General features: G+C 37.2%; 1 protein-coding gene and 1 pseudogene across 1 annotated transcript; one reads left to right on the top strand and one right to left on the bottom strand.

The window, feature by feature from the left end:
• Positions 1-3,405: 3,405 nt before the first annotated feature.
• On the bottom strand, positions 3,406-11,735 carry LOC134482853 (serine/threonine-protein phosphatase 2A catalytic subunit alpha isoform-like; annotated as a pseudogene).
• Positions 11,736-16,787: 5,052 nt separating this feature from the next.
• Positions 16,788-22,559, top strand: Prl3c1 (prolactin family 3, subfamily C, member 1). The gene is made up of 5 exons (NM_031316.1): positions 16,788-16,865; positions 18,057-18,211; positions 19,161-19,244; positions 21,209-21,388; positions 22,248-22,559. Exons 1-5 carry the CDS (start codon positions 16,835-16,837, stop codon positions 22,431-22,433), a joined length of 636 nt encoding a protein of 211 aa, NP_112606.1. The 5' UTR covers positions 16,788-16,834; the 3' UTR covers positions 22,434-22,559.
• Positions 22,560-23,834: the final 1,275 nt, after the last annotated feature.

Genomic DNA, 23,834 nt, shown 5'->3' with positions numbered 1-23,834 from the left:
ATATCGATGCAAAAATACTCAATAAAATTCTGGCAAACCGAATTCAAGAGCACATCAAAACAATCATCCACCATGATCAAGTAGGCTTCATCCCAGGCATGCAGGGATGGTTTAATATATGGAAAACCATCAATGTGATCCATTATATAAACAAACTGAAAGAACAGAACCACATGATCATTTCATTAGATGCTGAGAAAGCATTTGACAAAATTCAACACCCCTTCATGATAAAAGTCCTGGAAAGAATAGGAATTCAAGGCCCATACCTAAACATAGTAAAAGCCATATACAGCAAACCAGTTGCTAACATTAAACTAAATGGAGAGAAACTTGAAGCAATCCCACTAAAATCAGGGACTAGACAAGGCTGCCCACTCTCTCCCTATTTATTCAATATAGTTCTTGAAGTTCTAGCCAGAGCAATCAGACACCAAAAGGAGGTCAAGGGGATACAGATCGGAAAAGAAGAGGTCAAAATATCACTATTTGCAGATGACATGATAGTATATTTAAGTGATCCCAAAAGTTCCACCAGAGAACTACTAAAGCTGATAAACAACTTCAGCAAAGTGGCTGGGTATAAAATTAACTCAAATAAATCAGTTGCCTTCCTCTATACAAAAGAGAAACAAGCCGAGAAAGAAATTAGGGAAACGACACCCTTCATAATAGACCCAAATAATATAAAGTACCTCTGTGTGACTTTAACCAAGCAAGTAAAAGATGTGTACAATAAGAACTTCAAGACACTGAGGAAAGAAATTGAAGAAGACCTCAGAAGATGGAAAGATCTCCCATGCTCATGGATTGGCAGGATTAATTTAGTAAAAATGGCCATTTTACCAAAAGCAATCTACAGATTCAATGCACTCCTCATCAAAATACCAATCCAATTCTTCAAAGAGTTAGACAGAACAATTTGCAAATTCATCTGGAATAACAAAAAACCCAGGATAGCTAAAGCTATCCTCAACAATAAAAGGACTTCAGGGAGAATCACTATCCCTGAACTCAAGCAGTATTACAGAGCAATAGTGATAAAAACTGCATGGTATTGGTACAGAGACAGACAGATAGACCAATGGAATAGAATTGAAGACCCAGAAATGAACCCACACATATGGTCACTTGATTTTTGACAAAGGAGCCAAAACCATCCAATGGAAAAAAGATAGCATTTTCAGCAAATGGTGCTGGTTCAACTGGAGGGCAACATGTAGAAGAATGCAGATTGATCCATGCTTATCACCCTGTACAAAGCTTAAGTCCAAGTGGATCAAGGACCTCCACATCAAACCAGACACACTCAAACTAATAGAAGAAAAACTAGGGAAGCATCTGGAACACATGGGCACTGGAAAAAATTTCCTGAACAAAACACCAATGACTTATGCTCTAAGATCAAGAATCGACAAATGGGATCTCATAAAACTGCAAAGCTTCTGTAAGGCAAAGGACACTGTGGTTAGGACAAAACGGCAACCAACAGATTGGGAAAAGATCTTTACCAGTCCTACAACAGATAGAGGCCTTATATCCAAAATATACAAAGAACTCAAGAAGTTAGACCGCAGGGAAACAAATAACCCTATTAAAAAATGGGGTTCAGAGGTAAACAAAGAATTCACAGCTGAGGAATGCCGAATTTCTGAGAAACACCTAAAGAAATGTTAAACATCTTTAGTCATAAGGGAAATGCAAATCAAAACAACCCTGAGATTTCACCTCACACCAGTGAGAATGGCTAAGATCAAAAACTCAGGTGACAGCAGATGCTGGCCAGGATGTGGAGAAAGAGGAACACTCCTCCATTGTTGGTGGGATTGCAGACTGGTACAAACCATTCTTGAAATCAGTCTGGAGGTTCCTCAGAAAATTGGACATTGAACTGCCTGAGGATCCAGCTATACCTCTCTTGGGCATATACCCAAAAGATGCCTCAACATATAAAAGAGACACGTGCTCCACTATGTTCATCGCAGCCTTATTTATAATAGCCAGAAAATGGAAAGAACCCAGATGCCCTTCAACAGAGGAATGGATACAGAAAATGAGGTACATCTACACAATGGAATATTACTCAGCTATCAAAAACAACCAGTTTATGAAATTCGTAGGCAAATGGTTGGAACTGGAAAATATCATCCTGAGTGAGCTAACCCAATCACAGAAAGACATACATGGTATGCACTCATTGATAAGTGGCTATTAGCCCAAATGCTTGAATTACCCTAGATCCCTAGAACAAACGAAACTCAAGACGGATGATCAAAATGTGAATGCTTCACTCCTTCTTTAAATGAGGAAAAAGAATACCCTTGGCAGGGAAGGGAGAGGCAAAGATTAAAACAGAGACTGAAGGAACACCCATTCAGAGCCTGCCCCACAGGTGGCTCATACATATACTGCCACCCAATTGGACAAGATGGATGAAGCAAAGAAGTGCAGACCGACAGGAGCCGGATGTAGATCGCTCCTGAGGGACACAGCCAGAATACAGCAAATACAGAGGCGAATGCCAGCAGCAAACCACTGAACTGAGAATAGTTCCCCTGTTGAAGGAATCAGAGAAAGAACTGGAAGAGCTTGAAGGGGCTCGAGACCCCAAAAGTACAACAATGTCAAGCAACCAGAGCTTCCAGGGACTAAGCCACTACCTAAATACTATACATGGACTGACCCTGGACTCTGACCCCATAGGTAGCAATGAATATCCTAGTAAAAGCACCAGTGGAAGGGGAAGCCCTGGGTCCTGCTAAGACTGAACCCCCAGTGAACTAGACTATGGGGGGAGGGCGGCAATGGGGGGAGGGTTGGGAGGGGGACACCCATAAGGAAGGGGAGGGAGGAGGGGGATGTTTGCCCGGAAACCGGGAAAGGGAATAACACTTGAAGTGTATATAAGAAATACTCAAGTTAATAAAAAAAAAACACATCTCTTTCAACGTTATTAACGGCTGTTTGAAAATATTTCTTGCTAATGAAGATTGCTGGACAGTTATTTAAATGCAGTATTGGCATTTGTAAGTTTAAATAATGTACAGACATGCAAATTTAAAAAGTAATTTTATCACTTAGGTTTAAATCATTATGGTGAATTTGTGCTTAAATTGTGGATTTTACTTTTTCTGTTTTGCTAAGTAGAAATACTCCTTTTTAAATAAAAAGTTATATTGTTAAAAAAAAAAAAAGAAAAGACAACCTAATGGAAACATCAAAATTCAAGATTGAAAACAAAGATGAAGAATGATACGAAACAATGTTTATATCTATTCTGTAATACATGTATACACTAGAAACATATATTCACATATTAGAATATTTTTCTTCATTTCTTTGTTCATGCATGAGATATATGAGATATTGTTCTATGACAATAAGGAAGCTCTCTAGCCGGCCTGGCCTTGGCCATCATGGTATTTGAATATGTTATTATGCCAGACACATTCTTGTGGTTAACTACCAATGTCAGCTATAAAAGTATTAAAGTCTAGGAATCGAAAGCCTTTCTCTGTTGACTCATCTATATCACATGCCAAATAAAACTTTATTTTTGCTAGCTTGAATGAAAATGGACTCATAGTCTCATAGGGAGTGTCAATCTTAAGAGATGTGTTCTTGCTAGAGTAGGTGGAGGGTTTTTTTTTGGGGAGGGGAACTGGATTGTGGCATGAGGCACTTTGAAGTCCCAGATGTCCAAGCTAAGGCCACAGTGTTTTCCTGCTGCTTGTATATCAAGATGTAGAACTTTCATCTCCTTCTCCAGTATGTCTGCATTTTGCCAAGCTTCTGTCCCTGAAAATAACTGACTAAACTGTAAAGCACCAATAAAATATTTTCCTCTATAAGAATTGCTGTGTCATGGTGTCTCTTCACCTCAATAGAAAACCTAACTAATACAGCATTGTAATATAATTATCGCCTCTTAAAAAATTATACCTGAAATATCATTTGGTGCTGTTTTTTCTGCTTGGGTCAGAAATCAGCCACTTTTACTTTTCTTTCCTGCTTAATAAAGAACCTCAGTTTGAAAATAGGTCTTTGGGTATGGTGTGGGAAGGCCCCACTGTGTGCAGGCCCCTTCAATTAATCCTTGGATGAACTGAAATACTTCATCTCATGGAGGGATGACTACTCAACCAAAATAGGGAAACAATGATAGACCAAAGTAAAGATACCAAGATTTCATCTCTATGAATCAATGATTTTATCATGTATATTTGTGCTAGTGTGGGTGAAGTGTTATATGTAGGAAAAAATATTGGAAGACAGTTCTATCAAAATAAGTTCAACCCATAATGGTGGAATGATCAGCAATTCTGTAGTAAAATGTACAACTTGCACCAGATTAAAAATTCATAACCCCTTCTACCTGGTCTTCTTTGCTGGGACAGACTTTTAGCTATTCTTCTCCTTAGAAGACACTATATCCTGAGGCATATCAGAAGAACTTCTGCACTGAGAGCATTTGATACCATATTCCAAGGCATTCTAGGAGGTCTGCTGTACCCAGAGCATCCATCACCATAACCAGGGTTATCCCAGAAGATGATCCACTACACCCAGGACACCATAGCTTGAAGGTGTACCAGGAGTTCCTCTGTACACAAGGCAAGTGGGTAATGGAAACCTCAGTCTGAAGACCTCCTGGAGGCTCTATGGCAAGCAGGGCAACTGACCCAAAAGATTGAAAGCCTCCCTGGAGTTTGGCTGCACACAAGGAAACAGAAACCCCAGTCAATTGGTCTTCCTTCACCCTCAGAGAACAGCTTCACACAGGACAACAGTTTGACTCTTCCTCTGAAGACCCAACAATCTGAAGGCGACTCAGGAAATCTACTGCAGTCAGGGCAACAAATCAGCAGTGTCTCTGCACTGCTGAAGACTTTCCAATTGGAAGGTCCCAAAGGAGGTTTGCTACAAACAGGGCCACAGGCCTACCAGGAGACCTGTTGCAACCCAGGGACAAAAGAGACATACTCCAGACAAAGTCACCCAGACCAGCCAACACTAGGGATAACCAGATGATGAGAGACAAGCACAAGACCATAAGCAAAAGAAGCCAATATACATGGGCATTGTCAGAACCCAATTCTCCCAACATAGCAAGCCCTATATACACCAAAACACCTGAAAAATAAGAAACTGACCTAAAATCCTGTCTCATGAATATAATAGAGATCTTTAAGGAGGATATAAATAACTCACTGAAAAAAATACAGAAAAACACAGGTAAACAGGTAGAATCCATTAGAGAGAAAAAATTCATTAAACAAATACAGGAAAACACAATCAAGCAGGAGAAGGAATTGCATAAAGCAGTCCAAGACCTAAAATTAGAAGTAAAAGCAATAAAGAAAACACAAGTAGAGACAAAACAGAAAATGGAAAGCCTAGAAAAGAGGACAGGAATTACAGTTGTAAGTTTTACCAACAAAATAGAAGAGATAGAAGAGAGTATTTCAGGTGTAGAAGATATTGTAGAACCGATTGACAAATAGTTTGAAAATATGCAAAAGATAAAAACTCCTCACCTAAGACATCCAGGAAATTCAGGATACGATGAAAATACCAAATCTAAGAATAATTGGAAGAGAGGAGAATGAAGATTCCAAACTCAAAGGACCTGAAAATGTCTTCAGCAAAATCACAGAAGAAAAGTTCCCTAAAGTAAAGAAAGAGACAGCCATACAGGTACAAGGAGTCTATAGAACACCAAAGAAATGGGACCAGAAAAGAAAAGCCTCTCATCCCATTCTAGTCAAAACACTAAATACACAGAAAAAAGAAAGAATATTAAAAGCTTCAAGGGAAAAAGGCCAAAAAACATTCAAAGACACATCTATGAGAATTATACCAGCCTTCTCAACATAGACTATGAAAGCCAAAAGAGCATGGTCAGAGGTGCCACAAGTGCCAAATCCAGCTACTATATTCAGCAAAATTCTAAATCAACATAGATGGAGAAACAAAAAAAATTCCAAAACAAAACCAAATTCAAACAATATCTATTTACCAATCCATTCCTACAGAGAATCCTAGAAGAAAAAATCCAACAAAAGGAAAATACCTATACCAAATAAAAGACAAGATATTCAGCATTTTACAGCAAAGCCAAAAAGAGGGAAACACAAGCATATAAAGTCACCTACAAAAACAAATATAACAGGAACCAAAAGTTATCTATCTTTAATATCTCTCAATATTAATGTACTCAACATACCTATAAAAAGACATAGGCTAACAGATTGGATATGCAAATAAGATCCAGCATTTTGCTGCATACAAGAAACACACCTCAGTAACAAAGACCCACACTATCTCAAAGTAAAATTATAAAAAAGGGTCTTCTGAGCTAATGGTCCCAAGAAACAAGCTGGAGTTGCCATCATAATATCCAAAAAATAGATTTTCACCCAAATGTTATCAAACATTTTGAGGAAGGAAACTTTATATTCATCAAAGGAAAAATCCGCCAAAAGAAAGTCTCAATTCTGAACATCTGTGCACGAAATGCAAGAGCACACACATTGGTAAAAAAAAAAAAAAACTTTATTAAGCTCAAAAAACACACATTGAACCCCATACTATAGTAGTGAGATACTTCCACACCCAACTCTCACCAGTGGACAGAAAATTGAAACAGAAACTAAACAGAGACACAGTGAAACTAATACAGGTTATGGACCAAATGGATTTAGCAGATATCTACAGAACAATTCAATCTAAAACAAAAGAATACACCTCCTTTTCAGCACCTCATGGTACATTCTCCAAAATTAACCATATAATTGGTCACAAAACAACCCTCAACTGATAAAAGAAGATTGAAATAAAACCATCCACCCTATCAGAAGACCATGGCCTAAGACTGGTCTTCAATAACAGGAGAAGTAACAGAAAGCCCATATACACGTGGAAACTGAACAACTCTCTACTCAATGATAATATGATCAGGGACAAAATAAGGGAAGCAGTTAAAGACTTCCTAGAATTTAATAAAGATGTTAACACATCATATCCAAACTTATGGGATTCAATGAAACCAGTGCTGAAAGGAAAATTCATAGCACTAAGTGACCTTGTAAAGAAACTGGAGATATCTTACTCTAACAACTTAACAGCACACCTGAGATCTCTAGAACAAAAAGAAGCAAACTCACCCAGAAACAGTCAAACTTAGCGCTGAAATTAATGGAACACAAAGAAAACAATACAAATAATTGGCAAAACCAAAAGCTGATTATTTGAGAGAAGCAACAAGGTAGATAAACCCCTAGCCAAACTAACTAAATGGCCCAGAAGCAGTATCCAAATTAACAAAATCAGAAATGAAAAGGGAGACATAATAACAGAATTGGAGGAAAATTAAAACTTATCAGTTCCTTCTACAAAAGCCTATACTCAACAAAACTGGAAAATCTAGATGAATGGGATTTTTGACAGATACTACATACCAAAGTTAAATCAAGAACAGATAAACTTTCCAAACATGCTCATATCCTATAAATAGAAGAATTCATTAAAATACTCACAACCAAAGAAAACCCAAGGCCAGATGGATTTAGTTGAGAATTCTGTCAGACCTTCAAAGAAGTTCTGATAGTAGTATTCTTCAAAATATTCCATAAAATGGAAGCAGAAGGAACACTACCTAATTCATTCTATGAAGCCACAATACTCATATACCTAAACCTATAAGGACTCTACCAAAAAAGATAATTTAGCCCAATATCACTTATGAAAATCAATGCAAAATTATTGAATAAAATTCTTGCAAAGAAAATCCAAGAATATATGAATGTCATCATTCACCACAATCAAGTAGGCTTTATCCTAGGGATGCAATGTTGGTTTAATATGTGAAAATCCATTAATGTGATCCCCTATATAAACAAATTAAAAGAAAAATCACATGATCATCTTCATAGATGCAGAAAAACTTTGGACAAAATATAACACCCCTTCATGTTAAAAGTTTTGGAGAGACCAGAAATTCATGTGACATACATTGAAAGCAATTTAGTGCAAACCAACAGCCAATATCAAATTAAATGGACAGCTACTTGGAGCAATCCCACTAAAATCTGGACAAGACAAGGATGCCGACTCTCCCCATATCTATTCAATATAGTACTCAACATGCTAGCGAGAATAATAAGACAACAAAAGGAGATCAAGCATCCTGATGTTTGCCCAGGTAGCTTAAAATAGCAAATATTCAGTCCCCACAGAAGAACTGTCTTCGGTTGTAAGCCAACTCTAAGAACAGAAAGGAAAACTCATTATTCTCTGAGTGCTGGCACTCAGGCACCACTCTTGGATCTTGAACAATATACAATCCCAAATCAACTTTGTTTCTACTTGGCTTCACTGATTTTCCAGTTAAGGAACACAAACTTAGGTTCTAATAGCTTATCTGAGACAAGTTTAACTAACTCTAAGATCACATGACTTGACAAGAAATGTAGAAATGTTTGTTAAGAACTTAGCATTCTGTCAATCATTTTAATAAATGCATGAAGTATACACAGCAGTATTTTTGTAACCAGAAACTACAGTAATTAGACACATCATTTTGTTTAAGTTCTACCTGAAAACTTGCCATTTTAAGTAAAATCCTAAAAACATAACTCTCAAGTTCTATGGTTTAACAATCAAATCACACTGAAGCAGCAAAGATTTCCTTTCACATGCGCAGGCCAACAACAAGACAAACTGCAGTCTGTCAGGCAAACAAGTCCCCAAGTTCTTCTCAAGAACACCAAGGAGTTGCCAGAGAGGTTACACAGTGCCCTTGATCTTTATTTTTCTTCATGTGGAATTCTACAAATTCTGAAATTGATCAATAGATTTATCTTGTTTAATTACCAGCACCAGTCATGCCCACTGATACAATTTAAGCCTGACTTTCTCAGTTCTCAAGTTTATTATGAAAACACTGTGATGACTTGTGCAGTAACATCATCTTACAGGAGGGAAACAGTTCTGTTCAAACCAACTCACCAGGTTTTCTGACAGTAATAAAGAACAATGCGGGGCTTAGATTTGAGAAGGAGAGAAACTGAGTGCAGACAAATCACACAATTAAATTAATAGTATCCCTGAAAGGAACACAACAAGAGGGGAGGACTTCGTACTTATTTAAAAATGTTCATTAACCTTAATGATTAATGACCTTCAGTCATGCTGAGTGAGGTACAGCTAAGTGGAAGTGAACTGGACTCACAGGTGTTAACGTGCACATCCTATATCTGCAGTCTTTCAAGAAAACAAAATAGCTCTATGCCAGAAACTGGATTCAAAACCAACAATGTCACATCAACATGCAATGAATTGGTTCATTCTAAAGTGGTCATGGCTGTTGATGACAAGAGGCTTTGTATTTTCATAGGGTACATCTTCTGGTACCCGTGAAAACAAGTTTGTTGAATGTTAACTATTTATGACACTTTGGAGTTACTTTTGCTCTGACCATTTCCATTAGGTCAATATATGGTTGTTCATGGCAATACTGTACAAGGTTAAACTTTCATTACAGGAAGTAGTTTGGGGTACGACTAGTGACATGTTGCTCACCACTAGGAGGTGCTGGGTCAAACTGCAAGAAAGAATTCTTAAGAGTGTCAAGTTTCATGATTGCAGCTTGGTTACCACAACAATAGCAATAGTTTGAGCACTGAAACTTGTTTCTACATTCTGGTCATGGCACCAGTTATAACCCTCCATCATCGGCTGTTGAGGTCTGGACACAAACGTGAGGCAATTGGCATGATAAAATGTCTCAGAAATATTTTGGCCAAAAGCATAACCTGAAGAGATATCCCCCAGACATCATGGTCATCTGGATCTAACCACAGCAAGTCACACATTGGACCCTCATGAGAAACTTCGTGTAGGTGTTCAAGTACTCAGATGTGATCCAGTATGTCTATGTATGGTAAGAGACCACCACGTAGACAGAAGATCTGTCCATCCTCCAAGGCAGTGAGAGGAAGATAGGCAAAAAAGGTCTGTGAAGTATTTCCAAACATTTGCATTTCCGTATTTCCTTAAACACTCATTGTAGAAATCATAAACTTGCATGATCTGTCTGTTCTCACAATTGCCTCAGAGTATGGGGATACTTTCTTGGTAAGGAACCTTAAGAGCTACAAGCAGTGTAACTGTTTCAACTGAGTAATATCCTCTGTCCACATAATCACCCATAAGCAAGTGATTTGTATCTGGTGGTTTACCACCAATTCTAAAGAGTTCCATTAGGTCATGAAATTGCCAATATACATCTCCACACACAGTGACTGGAATTTGAACCTCTTGCATGTTGGATTCTTTTGGTCAGGATTTCTTTAGCCTTCTCACAGAGGCTCTTGACCTGGGACTCAGAGAGCTGCTTGCACTACTTCAGCTGTTTAATCCTCTGGTCTAGCTCCTTGGTGAGCATCTTCTCATCCATGATGCTGCCCACCCGAACCGCTGCAGCTCTGAGCTGCTCCAATGCCCTGGCCAGCACCCGGGCACATGCACAGACTGCAGCTGCTCCCCTGGGTGCTTCCTGCGGCCCCAGGTGTCTGCTTGCCCTGGCACTGGCATGCTGGCTTGCACCCCAGTGCTCATGCCTCCTCATCTGCTGGTCTCAGCATGGGACTTGGCTTTCTGTAATGGCCAGCTGATAAACAACTTCAGCAAAGTGGCCAGATGTAAAATTAAATAAATCACTAGCCTTCTTTTTTTTTAACAAATGATAAACAGGTTGAGAAAGAAATTATGGAAACAACCCCCTTCACAACTTTATCAGCACTATATCAGCATATATGCATAAACACACACACACACACACACACACACACACACACACACACACACACACACACACACGAGGGGGCATCAGACTTTGTTAAAAACAAATGACCATGCTTCGTCTTTCTCTATCTAGTACAAATTTCCATATACATGAGATCCTCATACCACCATAGAACACCAGAAAAAATCTATCAGATTACCTGATCACAGAGAAAATTGTCCTTAAAATTTTCTCATAAGAATTTTAGAAGTAATTATACATAAAATTTGTATCCTTCAAGCTATAATGTGAATTTTTATGATTTCTAACAAGCCAGAGGAAAAAAAAGTCATGATAAAAGAAAATGGACATGAATTCTTAATTTCTAGATGAGCTGGGGATGAGAGAAATGTGTAATTTTTTTCTTACATCCATGCCTGGGGAAATCTTACCATTTGTTAAGGTCTGCAGGAGACAGTCTTGATCATATCTAAGTCTGACTCTGAGTCAGAATATCCAGGCCTTTCCTGTGAGTTCGGCTCTGCTATCCCTAGGCTGTTCCTGCTTTTTACTCTAGATGCATTTTTGCCGGTATGATGGAAACCCACACGTATTGGATTTCCAGAGATCTTCCTCTTATAGTGAAAAAATATAAACTTCTCATTATTTTTTCAATTGAGTTAATGATCTCTAGTACTGCGGTACTTAGGGTAAAACCAAAGTCTTATGTAATAGTAAAAGGTGGACAGTCTATAAGGCAAATGGGTGGAACACACATTCTTCAAAATATATTTTCTTTTATCAGAACACAACCACGTGATACTGATTACATTATGAGATGTTTTTATGATCTAGATATTAAAGCAATTAAGATGGGATAGAAAAGGAAAGGAAATTACAGAGTCATTGGATGGTAAATGGTTCTTAAAAAAGCTCAGCACGTACTGAAAATAGACATACCTGGATAAGAAACTGTGAAGATTTTCTCCTGAGAAAAATATAATAAAAATTAAAAAGTTATCTTGAGCTATGTGTACAGGACAACAAGGACATTTATTTAAGTGTGGACAGAAATGCAATTTTTATATCCATGCTTAGGTTATTGACTTCTTAGACCCTGAGAAGGCATGGGGCGTTTTCATTCTGTGTTAATCATGTTAGCTTCTTGTTTCTATTCTGTAGATTCTCAGTCTCTATTACGATTGCATTAAGTTGTGGATATCCTCCATCTATAAGATTAGATGGTATAAATTTATCCTTCCTTTTTATTATGCCTTGATTTAAAAAATAACCTGGAAAACAATTAAAATAGTAGTTGAATGATGATGTATGTGTATGAAGGTACTCAGCACATGTGTAAAAAGAAAAGCCATGTATTTAGAAGTTTATTGAATCAAATGATAGTACCTTCAGTCAGTTTTTCCCCTTAAGAGTTTGGGGACAGAGGGGCACATGATATTTTTAACTGTTCATGCTTTGGGTTGCACAGCAGACCTTTATAATTTAGGCCTTAATACTTAAGAGGCTTCATATTGAGTTCAACATGAAAAATTCAGGTTTCTGTTAGTGATCTAGAAAGTTCACCCATATGACACTATGATTCCAAAACATACTATTTCTGGCTGTGTCCTACAGATCATCAACAACTGCATTATTCAGGTATGTGGTAAATACATAAGGGCTCACTCAAGATATATCAAGCCGAACAGAGTTGTAATCAATAGCTCTACCATTTGATTAAAAGGTAATCCTGAAGCAAAAAATATTCATATGGGATATCACAGTACAAAATCTAGTTTCACCAGTAAAGATATGATTGTTTCATATGTTAGATGCATGTGATGTGCCTGAAAAAAATACCTCTTTACACACTTAAAAACTCTAGAACAAAAAGAAGCAAATACACCCAGGAGGAGTAGAAGGCAGGAAATAATCAAACTCAGAGTTGAAATCAACCAAATAGAAACAAAAAGGACCATACAAAGAATCAACAGAACCAAAAGTTGGTTCTTTGAGAAAATCAACAAGATAGATAAACCCTTATCCAGACTAACGAGAGGACACAGAGAGTGTGTCCAATTTAACAAAATCAGAAATGAAAAGGGAGACATAACTACAGAATCACAGGAAATTCAAAAAATCATCAGATCCTACTAAAAAATCCAATATTCAACAAAACTTGAAAATCTGCAGGAAATGGACAATTTCCTAGACAGATACCAGGTACCGAAGTTAAATCAGGAACAGATAAACCAGTTAAACAACCCCATAATTCCTAAGGAAATAGAAGCAGTCATTAAAGGTCTCCCAACCAAAAAGAGCCCAGGTCCAGACGGGTTTAGTGCAGAATTCTATCAAACCTTCATAGAAGACGTCGTACCAATATTATCCAAAATATTCCACAAAATTGAAACAGATGGATCACTACCGAATTCCTTCTATGAAGCCACAATTACTCTTATACCTAAACCACATAAAGACCCAACAAAGAAAGAGAACTTCAGACCAATTTCCCTTATGAATCTCGACGCAAAAATACTAAATAAAATTCTGGCAAACCGAATCCAAGAGCACATCAAAACAATCATCCACCATGATCAAGTAGGCTTCATCCCAGGCATGCAGGGATGGTTTAATATACGGAAAACCATCAACATGATCCATTATATAACAAACTGAAAGAACAAAACCACATGATGATTTCATTAGATGCCGAGAAAGAATTTGACAAAATTCAACACCCCTTCATGATAAAAGTCCTTGAAAGAATAGGAATTCAAGGCCCACACCTAAACATAGTAAAAGCCATATACAGCAAATCAGTTGCTAACATTAAACTAAATGGAGAGAAACTTGAAGCAATCCCACTAAAATGAGAGACTAGACAAGGCTGCCCACTCTCTCCCTACTTATTCAATATAGTTCTTGAAGTTCTATCCAGAGTAATCAGACAACAAAAGGAGGTCAAGGGGATACAGATAGGAAAAGAAGAAGTCAAAATATCACTATTTGCAGATGATATGATAGTATATTTAAGTGATCACAAAAGTTCCACCAGAGAACTACTAAAGCTGATAAACAACTTCAGCAAAGTGGCTGGGTATAAAATTAACTCAAATAAATCAGTAGCCTTCCTCTACACAAAAGAGAAACAAGCCATAAAGAAAATAGGGAAATGACGCCCTTCATAACAGTCCCAAATAATATAAAGTACCTCTGTGTGACTTTAACCAAGCAAGTAAAAGATCTGTACAATAAGAACTTCAAGCCTCTGAAGAAAGAAATTAAAGAAGACCTCAAAAGATGAAAGGTCTCCCATGCTCATGGATTGGCTGAATTATTATAGTAAAAATGGCCATTTTACCAGAAGCGATCTACAGATTCAATGCAATCCCCATCAAAATACCAATCCAGTTCTTCAAAGAGTTAGATAGAATAATTTGCAAATTGATCTGGAATAACAAAAAACCCATGATAGCTAAAACTATCCTCAACAGTAAAAAGACTTCTGGGGAATCACTATCCCTGAACTCAAGCAGTATTACAAAGCAATAGTGATAAAAACTGCATGGTATTGGTACAGAGACAGACAGATAGACCAACGGAATAGAATTGAAGACCCAGAAATGAATCCACACACCTATGGTCACTTGATTTTTGACAAAGGAGCCAAAACCACCCAATGGGGAAAAAATATCATTTTCAACAAATGGTGCTGGTTCAACTGGAGGTCAACATGTAGAGGAATGCAGATTGAGCCATGCTTATCACCCTGTACAAAGCTTAAGTCCAAGTGGATCAAGGACCTCCACATCAAACCAGATACATTCAAACTAATAGAAGAAAAAGTGGGGAAGCATCTGGAACACATGGTCACTGGAGAAAATTACCTGAACAAAACACCAATGGCTTATGCTCTAAGATCAAGAATCGACAAATGGGATCTCATAAAACTGCAAAGCTTCTGTAAGGCAAAGGACATTGTGGTTAGGACAAAACGGCAACCAACAGATTGGGAAAGGTCTTTACCAATCCTACAACAGATAGAGGCCTTATATCCAAAATATACAAAGAACTCAAGAAGTTAGACCGCAGGGAGACAAATAACCCTATTAAAAAATGGGGTTCAGAGCTAAACAAACAATTCACAGCTGAGGAATGCCGAATGGCTGAGAAACACCTAAAGAAATGTTCAACATCTTTAGTAATAAGGGAAATGCAAATCAAAACAACCCTGAGATTTCACCTCACACCAGTGAGAATGGCTAAGATCAAAAACTCAGGTGACAGCAAATGCTGGCAAGGATGTGGAGAAAGAGGAATATTCCTACATTGTTGGTGGGATTGCAGACAGGTACAACCATTTTGGAAATCATTCTGGAGGTCCCTCAGAAAATTGGACATTGAAATACCTGAGGACCCAGCTATACCTCTCTTGGGCATATACCCAAAAGATGTCCCAACATATAACAAGGACATGTGCTCCACTATGTTCATAGCAGCCTTATTTATAATAGCCAGAAGCTGGAACGAACCCAGATGCCCTTCAACAGAGGAATGGATACAGAAAATGTGGTACCTCTACATAATGGAATATTACTCAGCTATCAAAAACAATGACTTTATTAAATTCATAGGGAAATGGAGGGAGCTGGAAAATATCATTCGGTTTGAGGTAACCCAATCACAGAAAAACACACATGGTATGCACTCATTGATAAGTGACTATTAGCCCAAATGCTTGAATTGTCCTAGATGCACAGAACACAGGAAACTCAAGACGGATGATCAAAATGCGAATGCTTTACTCCTTCTTTAAAAAGGGAACAAGAATACCCTTGGCAGGGAATAGGGAGGCAAAGATTAAAACAGAGGCAGAAGGAACACCCATTTAGAGCCTGCCCCACATGTGGCCCATACATATACAGCCATCCAATTAGACAAGATGGATGTAGCAAAGAAGTGCAGGCCGACAGAAGCCGGATGTAGATCGCTCCTGAGAGACACAGCCAGAATACAGCAAATACATAGGCGAATGCCAGCAGTAGACTACTGAACTGAGAACGGGACCCCCGTTGAAGGAATCAGAGAAAGGACTGGAAGAGCTGGAAGGGGCTCAAGACCCCATTTGATCAACAATGCTAACCAATCACATCTTCCAGTGACTCAGCCACTACCCAAAGACTATACATGGACTGACCCTGGGCTCCAATGTCATAGGTAGCAATGAATAGCCTAGTAAGAGCCTCAGTGGAAGGCGAAGCCCTTCGTCCTGCCAAGACTGAACTCCCAGTGAAAGTGACTGTTCGGGGGAGGGCGGTAATGGGGGGAGGATGGGGAGGGGAACACCCATATAGAAGGGGAATGGGAGGGGTTAGGGGGATGTTGGCCCGGAAACCGGGAAAGGGAATAATAATCGAAATGTAAATAAGAAATACTCAGGTTAATAAAGAAAAAAATACCTCTTGTATATATCTGTGTTTAGACACATAGATTAATAAAACTGTGAAGAGCATTGTTGAGAAGATTCTTTCACAGTGTTTGGTTTAGCTCCCAAAGATTCACATTTTGTTACATTTGTGAGAATAATTGACTACTGCAGTGATGAGATGCTTAAATCTCAGAAAGAAGGCAGTGTGTTCGTTGTCACCTGACAGGTGGGAGAAAGAACACAAGAACCTGTACTGAAAAACCATGAGGGAATAAGCACATTGCTCCTAGTGAAATGTCTATGAGTCATTATGGAACAGGAACTTCTTTGATTTGCAAAATTACTTGAACCCTAAAGACAGCATGACAAAAAAGCAAGAGAAACCACATAGAAGTAGTAGTGTGGTACAAGCAACAAATTAATACTCCCTGAAGGAAGAAACTCCATGTGCTACAGGCGTTGCTTCTCATGCTCTCCCATAACCCCCCACCAAGCTCTGCTTGACTTTGGGTACAGTCTGTTAGTATATATAGGAGATGGAACCCTGACTGAAGGCAGCATTCAGGTTAGGCAGCTTTCCTGAGCTGGAGGCCACACTGTTGTGGAACATCTCAGAGATGCAGCTATCACTGACTCAAGCGCGCACCTGTAAGTGAACTTTATCTGTGTTCCTCTAAGTAAACATTATCAGTTCATTACTTTCTTGTGATGAATTGGTATAGCATATATTCTGCTATCTTATTAGTGCTATAATCAATATAGAACTGATATATGTTTTTCCCTCCCCTAGATGCAAAGTGAGGGGGTTAAGAATGTTATAGAATAGAACTGATAAGCAGACCTTGAGATAAGTGGTTCTCTAAGGGAATTCTCCATCTTTGTTGATACATGACAATACCTAGAGTCATTTTTCATTGTCTTTTGTTTTACTTTTAGATAAATGCGGAAAATGTTGTGCATGTCTAACATGTACCTTCTCTGAACCATCTTTAAAGATTCAGGTCATCTTCCAGAACAATAAATAGGCTAATAAAAATAAGTGCTTTCCTGAATTGCTCCACATATAGAAGGTTAAAGTAGATGATAATTGTATAGGTCTCAGTCTGCCTGTGGCTTATGTTGTTGTGTGCCTTGTAGAGCAGTATAGGTTTTATATGCCAGGAGATCAAGTCTTTGTCTTCTCTGAAAAGTTTTTCTCACTTACATAGGAGGAAAAAGAAAAAAGAAAAAGAAGGAGGTATAATTATTTGAGTTTCCAGGGGATGGACATGTGTCTGCTCACTTAACCTGAGTAATGTTCAATTCCAAAGCCTAGTATATGCAATGATATGAGCCTTGATTATTTAAAATTTTGATGTCTGTCAAATGAAATGGTAAAAGGAAAAGCATGTTGTGTTAAAAAAGAAAAAGAAAAAAGAAAGAAACAAGAACAAAAACAACAGCAACATCCTCTTATGTCTTAGATGATATTTATAAGAAAAACTAATCGTTCAAAAACATTAAAGTTATTCAATGAAATGAAAAACAAGCACACATTTCCAAGACACTAAAATGTGCGAAATGATGACATAAGGACTCTAGATTGGGATTAATCACAGTTCCAGATGTTTCTAAATTTAAGAAGCTCTTTTGCCATAGACAAAGCTGAAGGATCACCTACCTCTTAAGGTGTGAACTGGAAAAATATATATTCCTGTATTCTCACAGTGGGAAGAGTGTATGCCCAACTTCAGCTGTACTATGTTGGCACAGGTCCTTTAGTGAAGATAGTGCTTACCACATAGCTTAGCTTCTGCAACCTCATTAGACACATCTCAGAGACATTTCTATGTATACTAGGGAAGGGTCTGTTGCTGTTGGTGTCATGCATGATCCTGTGGATATCTGTGACTCCCACACCATATGACCAGATGTCCAATGAGGAGCTGTATGACAATCTGCTTTCCTGTTCTCATCGCACCCATGTAGTTGCCCGAAAAATGTATAAAATTTTAGTAAGTACCTTCTCTATTTCAGAATTTGTCTCTAAAGTGAATGTCAGAAAATTCTCTTTGAATCATAGAGCACAATGGATTTGATTTCACTAATATGTTTTATAGGTAAGAGAAAAACAAATTCTATAATGCAGATAAGGGAATGTAGGTGGTTTCATTAAATCTCAAAGATTTTAAATATCGTGATTTTTTTTGTTGTTGCTGTTTAAATTTTCGTCTAATAAACCTTAAAAATAGGCAAGTTAGTTTTGAACTTTGGACATTAAGTCCAGAAAAATACACCAAGAGAAAAGAGTGATTTGCTGGTCTTTTTTGAAGAATGTATCTGTGGATGTTTGCATTGTGGATTATTGAGAATTCTATGTAAATCCACTGCCAATTACTTTTTAAAAATATTTCCAGATTTCCTCTTGAAATTTAATACCATCAACACAACTGAATTACAACTTTACCAAGTTGGGATGGTTCAAATATAAATCCAGTTTACTTGAGAAAAAGATATAAATGTATAGTTATATAATTAATAATAACATACCCATTTGAATCAATAGAAAGCAAGATATTCCCAAATATCAATTCAAGGTCATTATGGGATGGCACCCAATTTAAATTCTATGGAGTTCTGGTATTTAAAACACTAAATTGTTTCATGTTGGTGTATCTTAATTACTTTTCTTGAAAAACAATGATTTTTAAGCAAAAAACACAAAACAAAACAACTGAAGAATAACTAAAAAACAAACAAACAAACAAACAAGAATATAAAATAGGGGCATAGAGAAGAAAGGGAAGAAGTAGAGGCCTAATTGTTGCTTCAATCTTCTGCTTCAATTTTATATCATCCTTATGTGTTACAATTGAATATCTAGCAAATACATCAATAGTCTTGTCATAGATATATTCATTCCATTGGGAAACTACAGAGCTTGAATCACTTCATTCCCTCCAGGACTTAAATGTAGCTGAGAGAAGATGTTTTAAGAATAAAAGAAACAACACCTGCCACACCACTTCTACCCATACTGCAAAAACAGTAGGTATTTATCTATGTTATTTACCAAAACTACTTTAGCAGTACTCTATTCAGGCTGTGTGTGACTACTGAGACTATAAGAGGTATAATAACCTCAGATCCAATGAGATTAGGCATAAAAACCTCACACAATTCAGTAACTAACTCAATCCAATGCCAGATTACATTGCAGCAGACGCTTCACTTCTGTAAGATCATTTGCCAGCACCTTGATAGTGAGCTCAAAAACTTTGATCTGAATTGGATATTAATAGTTGAATATATCCTTACACATGTGGAAGAAATCAAATACAGTAGTGTTTTTGATACAATCCTAAAGGCTCCTCTGTCAGCATGTAACCCAACTGACCAGTGTATAACTTAACTGAGCTTTTAAACTCTCCTGGTCTTATTTTTTTTCATTATTGGTGTAGTCTTCCATGAGTGATCTGCCATCTCCTGTATCTTAATAAAATCTCAGCTGAACAAAAGCATTCTCTATATACCATATTATCTATCTCAGGATAACTTCTGTTTTGAGGGGGAGTTTGCATTCATAGCAGTTCTAATATCTGATTGTTTTATCTCTCCCTTCTGACACTCAGACATCATCAATTTTTATGTGATTTAAACTTAGCTTATGATTCCATCACTAGCATCAATAACCTACACAAATCTGTTCTCATTAAAGTGCTAGTATATTAACAAGGGGATAACATTTGAAACGTAAGCAAGTAAAATAACCAATAAAGTATGAAAAAAAGTGTGACTATAATAATGAAAATGAAAGAAAGACATTGTGAAGAGAGAATTTTTGCTTAGAATTACCTTTCTAGACATTTCCACAAGCATTTTATTGGCCATGGTACATGTATTCTCACAAAAAATTCTCTAATGTGAAGGACTCTTGGAAAAATAATGAACTGATGCTCAAAAAGTTTGTTCAAAACTCAAACCTCTTACATGTCAAATAACAATAAAAAGTGGGGTTTCATCTGCCTCAGTTCCCTACTATCAATCATTATACTATAACCCACATAGCAACCAATTTTGGCATCACCATTTGACTAGCTCCTTTCCTTCAATTTTTTACATATTTTCTACCCATGACCTTTGGATCACTGCTACTCTTTGTTTTGTTGCAGAGACTACCTTAAGGTCATAACAGCAAGCAGATGAAATCAGATATAGCTGGCATATAAGATTCTGGCAGTGATCATTAACTGGGCAGATCATAATTTCTTTCTGATTTCCACTGATGTTGGTATTAAAAACAGTGCTGGGTCGGTTTTTTTTTTTTTGTTTTTTGTTTTTTGTTTTTTGTTTTTTGGTTTTTGTTTTTTGTTTTTTGTTTTTTGTTTTTTGTTTTTTGTTTTTTTTATTTTTTTGGGTTTTTTCCCCCTGCAGGACATTGGGAAAAAAAAAACTGCTCTGCAGGAAGTATGAGATCAGGCTTATCCCAGAAAATACTATTTGAATGTCATTTGCCACACGTTATTTATCTTTAAATATTTCACTATAACAAATAATCAGAATTGAGTGTTCAAGTGGTCATCTTGATTCATTCATGAGAAAGTGACTTGGATTAACTTCCATAATCAATGTTGTACTGCTTAGTCTGAGTCAGACCCCGGGGATCCTGCTGACACACAGCAAAATTTTTATGATCATAGGCAAAAAAAATACAAGGAAATAAGAGCAAAAATAATACGGTAAATGTTGCCATACAGAGAATAAAATTAATTATGATCCAATTGACATGTCATAGAGAAAAAGTATTAATGTCTAATTAGCTTTATGTCAGCAAACTATAGTTCCATAGCTTAAAGTTCACATTTCTGCATTTTAAAATCATGTCCCTAAAACATTTTTATGTACTTATTACTTAAAAATGGGTATTGTCGTTCTCAATTTTTGTGTAGACACATCATATATCTGCCATGCTGTACTGTTTATTTAGTGCAATGTTCAATCTGGTTGTTTAGAATGAAGATCTTCTGAAAGTCATCATCAGTGTTTCGAATGCATGGATATATCCACTGAAAATGCTCATACCTGCAGTGTTGACTCATTTGGGCTCCTATGATGGTATGATGGCAAGAGCCATAGAGCTTAACTATGGAAATCAAAAAATTCTGGAGGGAGCAAAATTTTTACTCAGCAGGGTGAGTCATCTATTGAAATTTGTTTGGTCATGTCATGTAAGAAAGAGATGATTTGTATAATGAGAAACTAATTTTTAAAAACTTCATTTTTAAGAGTATTCAATATGCTTAAGGCGTAAGCCTTGATAATAGGGGATCACATACAAAACCAACTCATCATAAAGTTCTTTACTGAGACTCTAACTAACAAGTGATCTCAGCAGTTTAGACGGAAGTTTTCCTGGGTGAGAATGGAACACTTACCGAAAATCTCAGGACAGTCATGCTTGGAACTGTACCTTAACTCATTAAAAAATTTTCATCGTGTCTACAGTTTAGGAAAAAAATACAATATGGAAAAGAGATTTAGTGGGAAGTGAAAAGATTATTTCACTTCTAGTTTTACATGCTAAAGCCTCTATTATATCTTGACCTAGGAAAACCACAATACACAATCTTGATTGGTTTTCTACTCTTCCTGCAAATTTCATTTGAAGTGCAGAGGTAATATGCACTTGGACTGTAGAGATTGTTCACATTTGTGGGGATCTTCCTTGCAAGTATGAGGGCATGAATTTGCTTCCAAATCCTTACCAATAAACGAGAAATGTAGATTTTTCTCGTAATCCCAGCACTGAAAATGTAGCAGCAAGATCTCTGATGACTTTTGATAAAAGTAAGAAAAATTATTTCAAAAATATAATATCCATCCAAGGAACTTTACCTAAGGCTGACCATTCATTTCTATGTTCAGGTAGGCTCACATGCATGAACATCCACATATATAATGTACACAAACACATAGGGGGAATTTATAATAATCAAGCATACAAGCAAAGTACATAATACTTGTTTGTCCTTTTGTCTTTTTGACATTTAGATTCAGCCTGGAATTGAAGAAAATGACTATCCTGTCTGGTCAAGCTTAAAAGAATTGAGGTCTTCCAATAAAAGCATTCACCTTTTTGCATTTTGTAAATTCTTCTACTGCTTGCGCAAAGATACAAAGAAGATTAAGGATTATCTCCAGATCTTGAGGCCTAACATTATTAAAAACAAGTGGTAAAGTGTGAAGTGCATATCAGTGATATTTGATACTAAGATGGCCTGTGATGAATGAACCACAATATACTGCTTTTAATATTTTTATCTCTTACTTTTTTACAAAATAAAATCTGATTGCTTAAAAATATCAGTTTGGAAATGAACAGTTATCAATTCTTTTGAGTTCCTGCAGCATAAAGTTGAAAGATAGGATTGAAATATTCCTTTATAATTTTCACCAATAAGTAAGGTTTGAAAAGAAAGCACCATAAGTTAAAATTACTTTAGAATTGGAATAAGTAAAGATGAACAAGTCATATGTTTAGAGGAACAATATCAAGGGATTAGTGTTAATCAGTAAAAATAAGATGAAAATGTGAAGATAGGTTTTGGAATTAAACTACTCTATATTAGAAATGTTTCATGATCCAAGGGAAGAAGATGTATGTGCACCATCCCTAGGTACCATAATGTTTCAAACTTTCCAAAAACATATATTACGATGCATGTAAGAAATATGTGTACATTTCCCCAATGAAAATCTTTGACTATTGTCTTCTAAAACCCCAGCTCAGAAAGAAGGAATATACACTATTGTACAGAGAACACTTTGTTTATAGCATAGATTCATCATCTGTCAATTACAAAAACCTCTGGTCTATAGGAAACCTCTGGTCTATAGCAGAATAGAAGGTGGGACATCCTGGTGTTGCTGTAAATATTAAAAAATGGGATCTTTTTTTCCTGTGCTAGTGCCAGCACCATAGGGCCACATGTCATCTGTGGGATATTTTCATCTCAATCAGCAAAGTGTCTCACCCACTAAGCTCCATTCCATCTCATGCTGCCAACAGATACTGTCTGAGCCCAGCAGCAATCTCCCTATCCATTTAGTTCCCAAGGCGGGTCACTGCCACACCAGTTACATACAAAGACTGCCTATCTCCTGGTTCTCTTTCTGTCCTCACATTCCCAGCATCCACTCACTACTTCCAGAGGTGGCAATCCTCTTGTAACTCTCTACTGTGGCTCTGTTTACATTCCCAGCATCTGCCCCCTAATAGTTATGATATAAACTCCCAGCAACCAGTTAAATCAAGACTCAATAAGCTGTAACATAGTACTCAGATTTATTTGTTAAATTCTCAGATTTATTTGTTAAATTCTCAATCCACTGAAGTAAAGAAGTGCAGGCAGACAGGAACCGGATGTAGATCTCTCCTGAGAGACACAGCCAGAATACAACAAATACATAGGTGAATGCGAGCAGCAAACTGAGAACGGGACCCCCGTTGAAGGAAACAGAGAAAGGACTGGAAGAGCTAGAAGGGGCTCGAGACCCCATATGAACAACAATGCCAACGAACCAGAGCTTCCAGGGACTAAGCCACTACTCAAAGACTATACATGGAGTGACCCTGGA

This window comes from Rattus norvegicus, chromosome 17 (genome assembly GCF_036323735.1).
Source record: "Rattus norvegicus strain BN/NHsdMcwi chromosome 17, GRCr8, whole genome shotgun sequence".
In the NCBI taxonomy this organism is placed as follows: Eukaryota; Metazoa; Chordata; class Mammalia; order Rodentia; family Muridae; genus Rattus; species Rattus norvegicus.
Note: the sequence above shows the minus strand (reverse complement) of the source record. Positions and strands in the feature narration are given on the sequence as shown.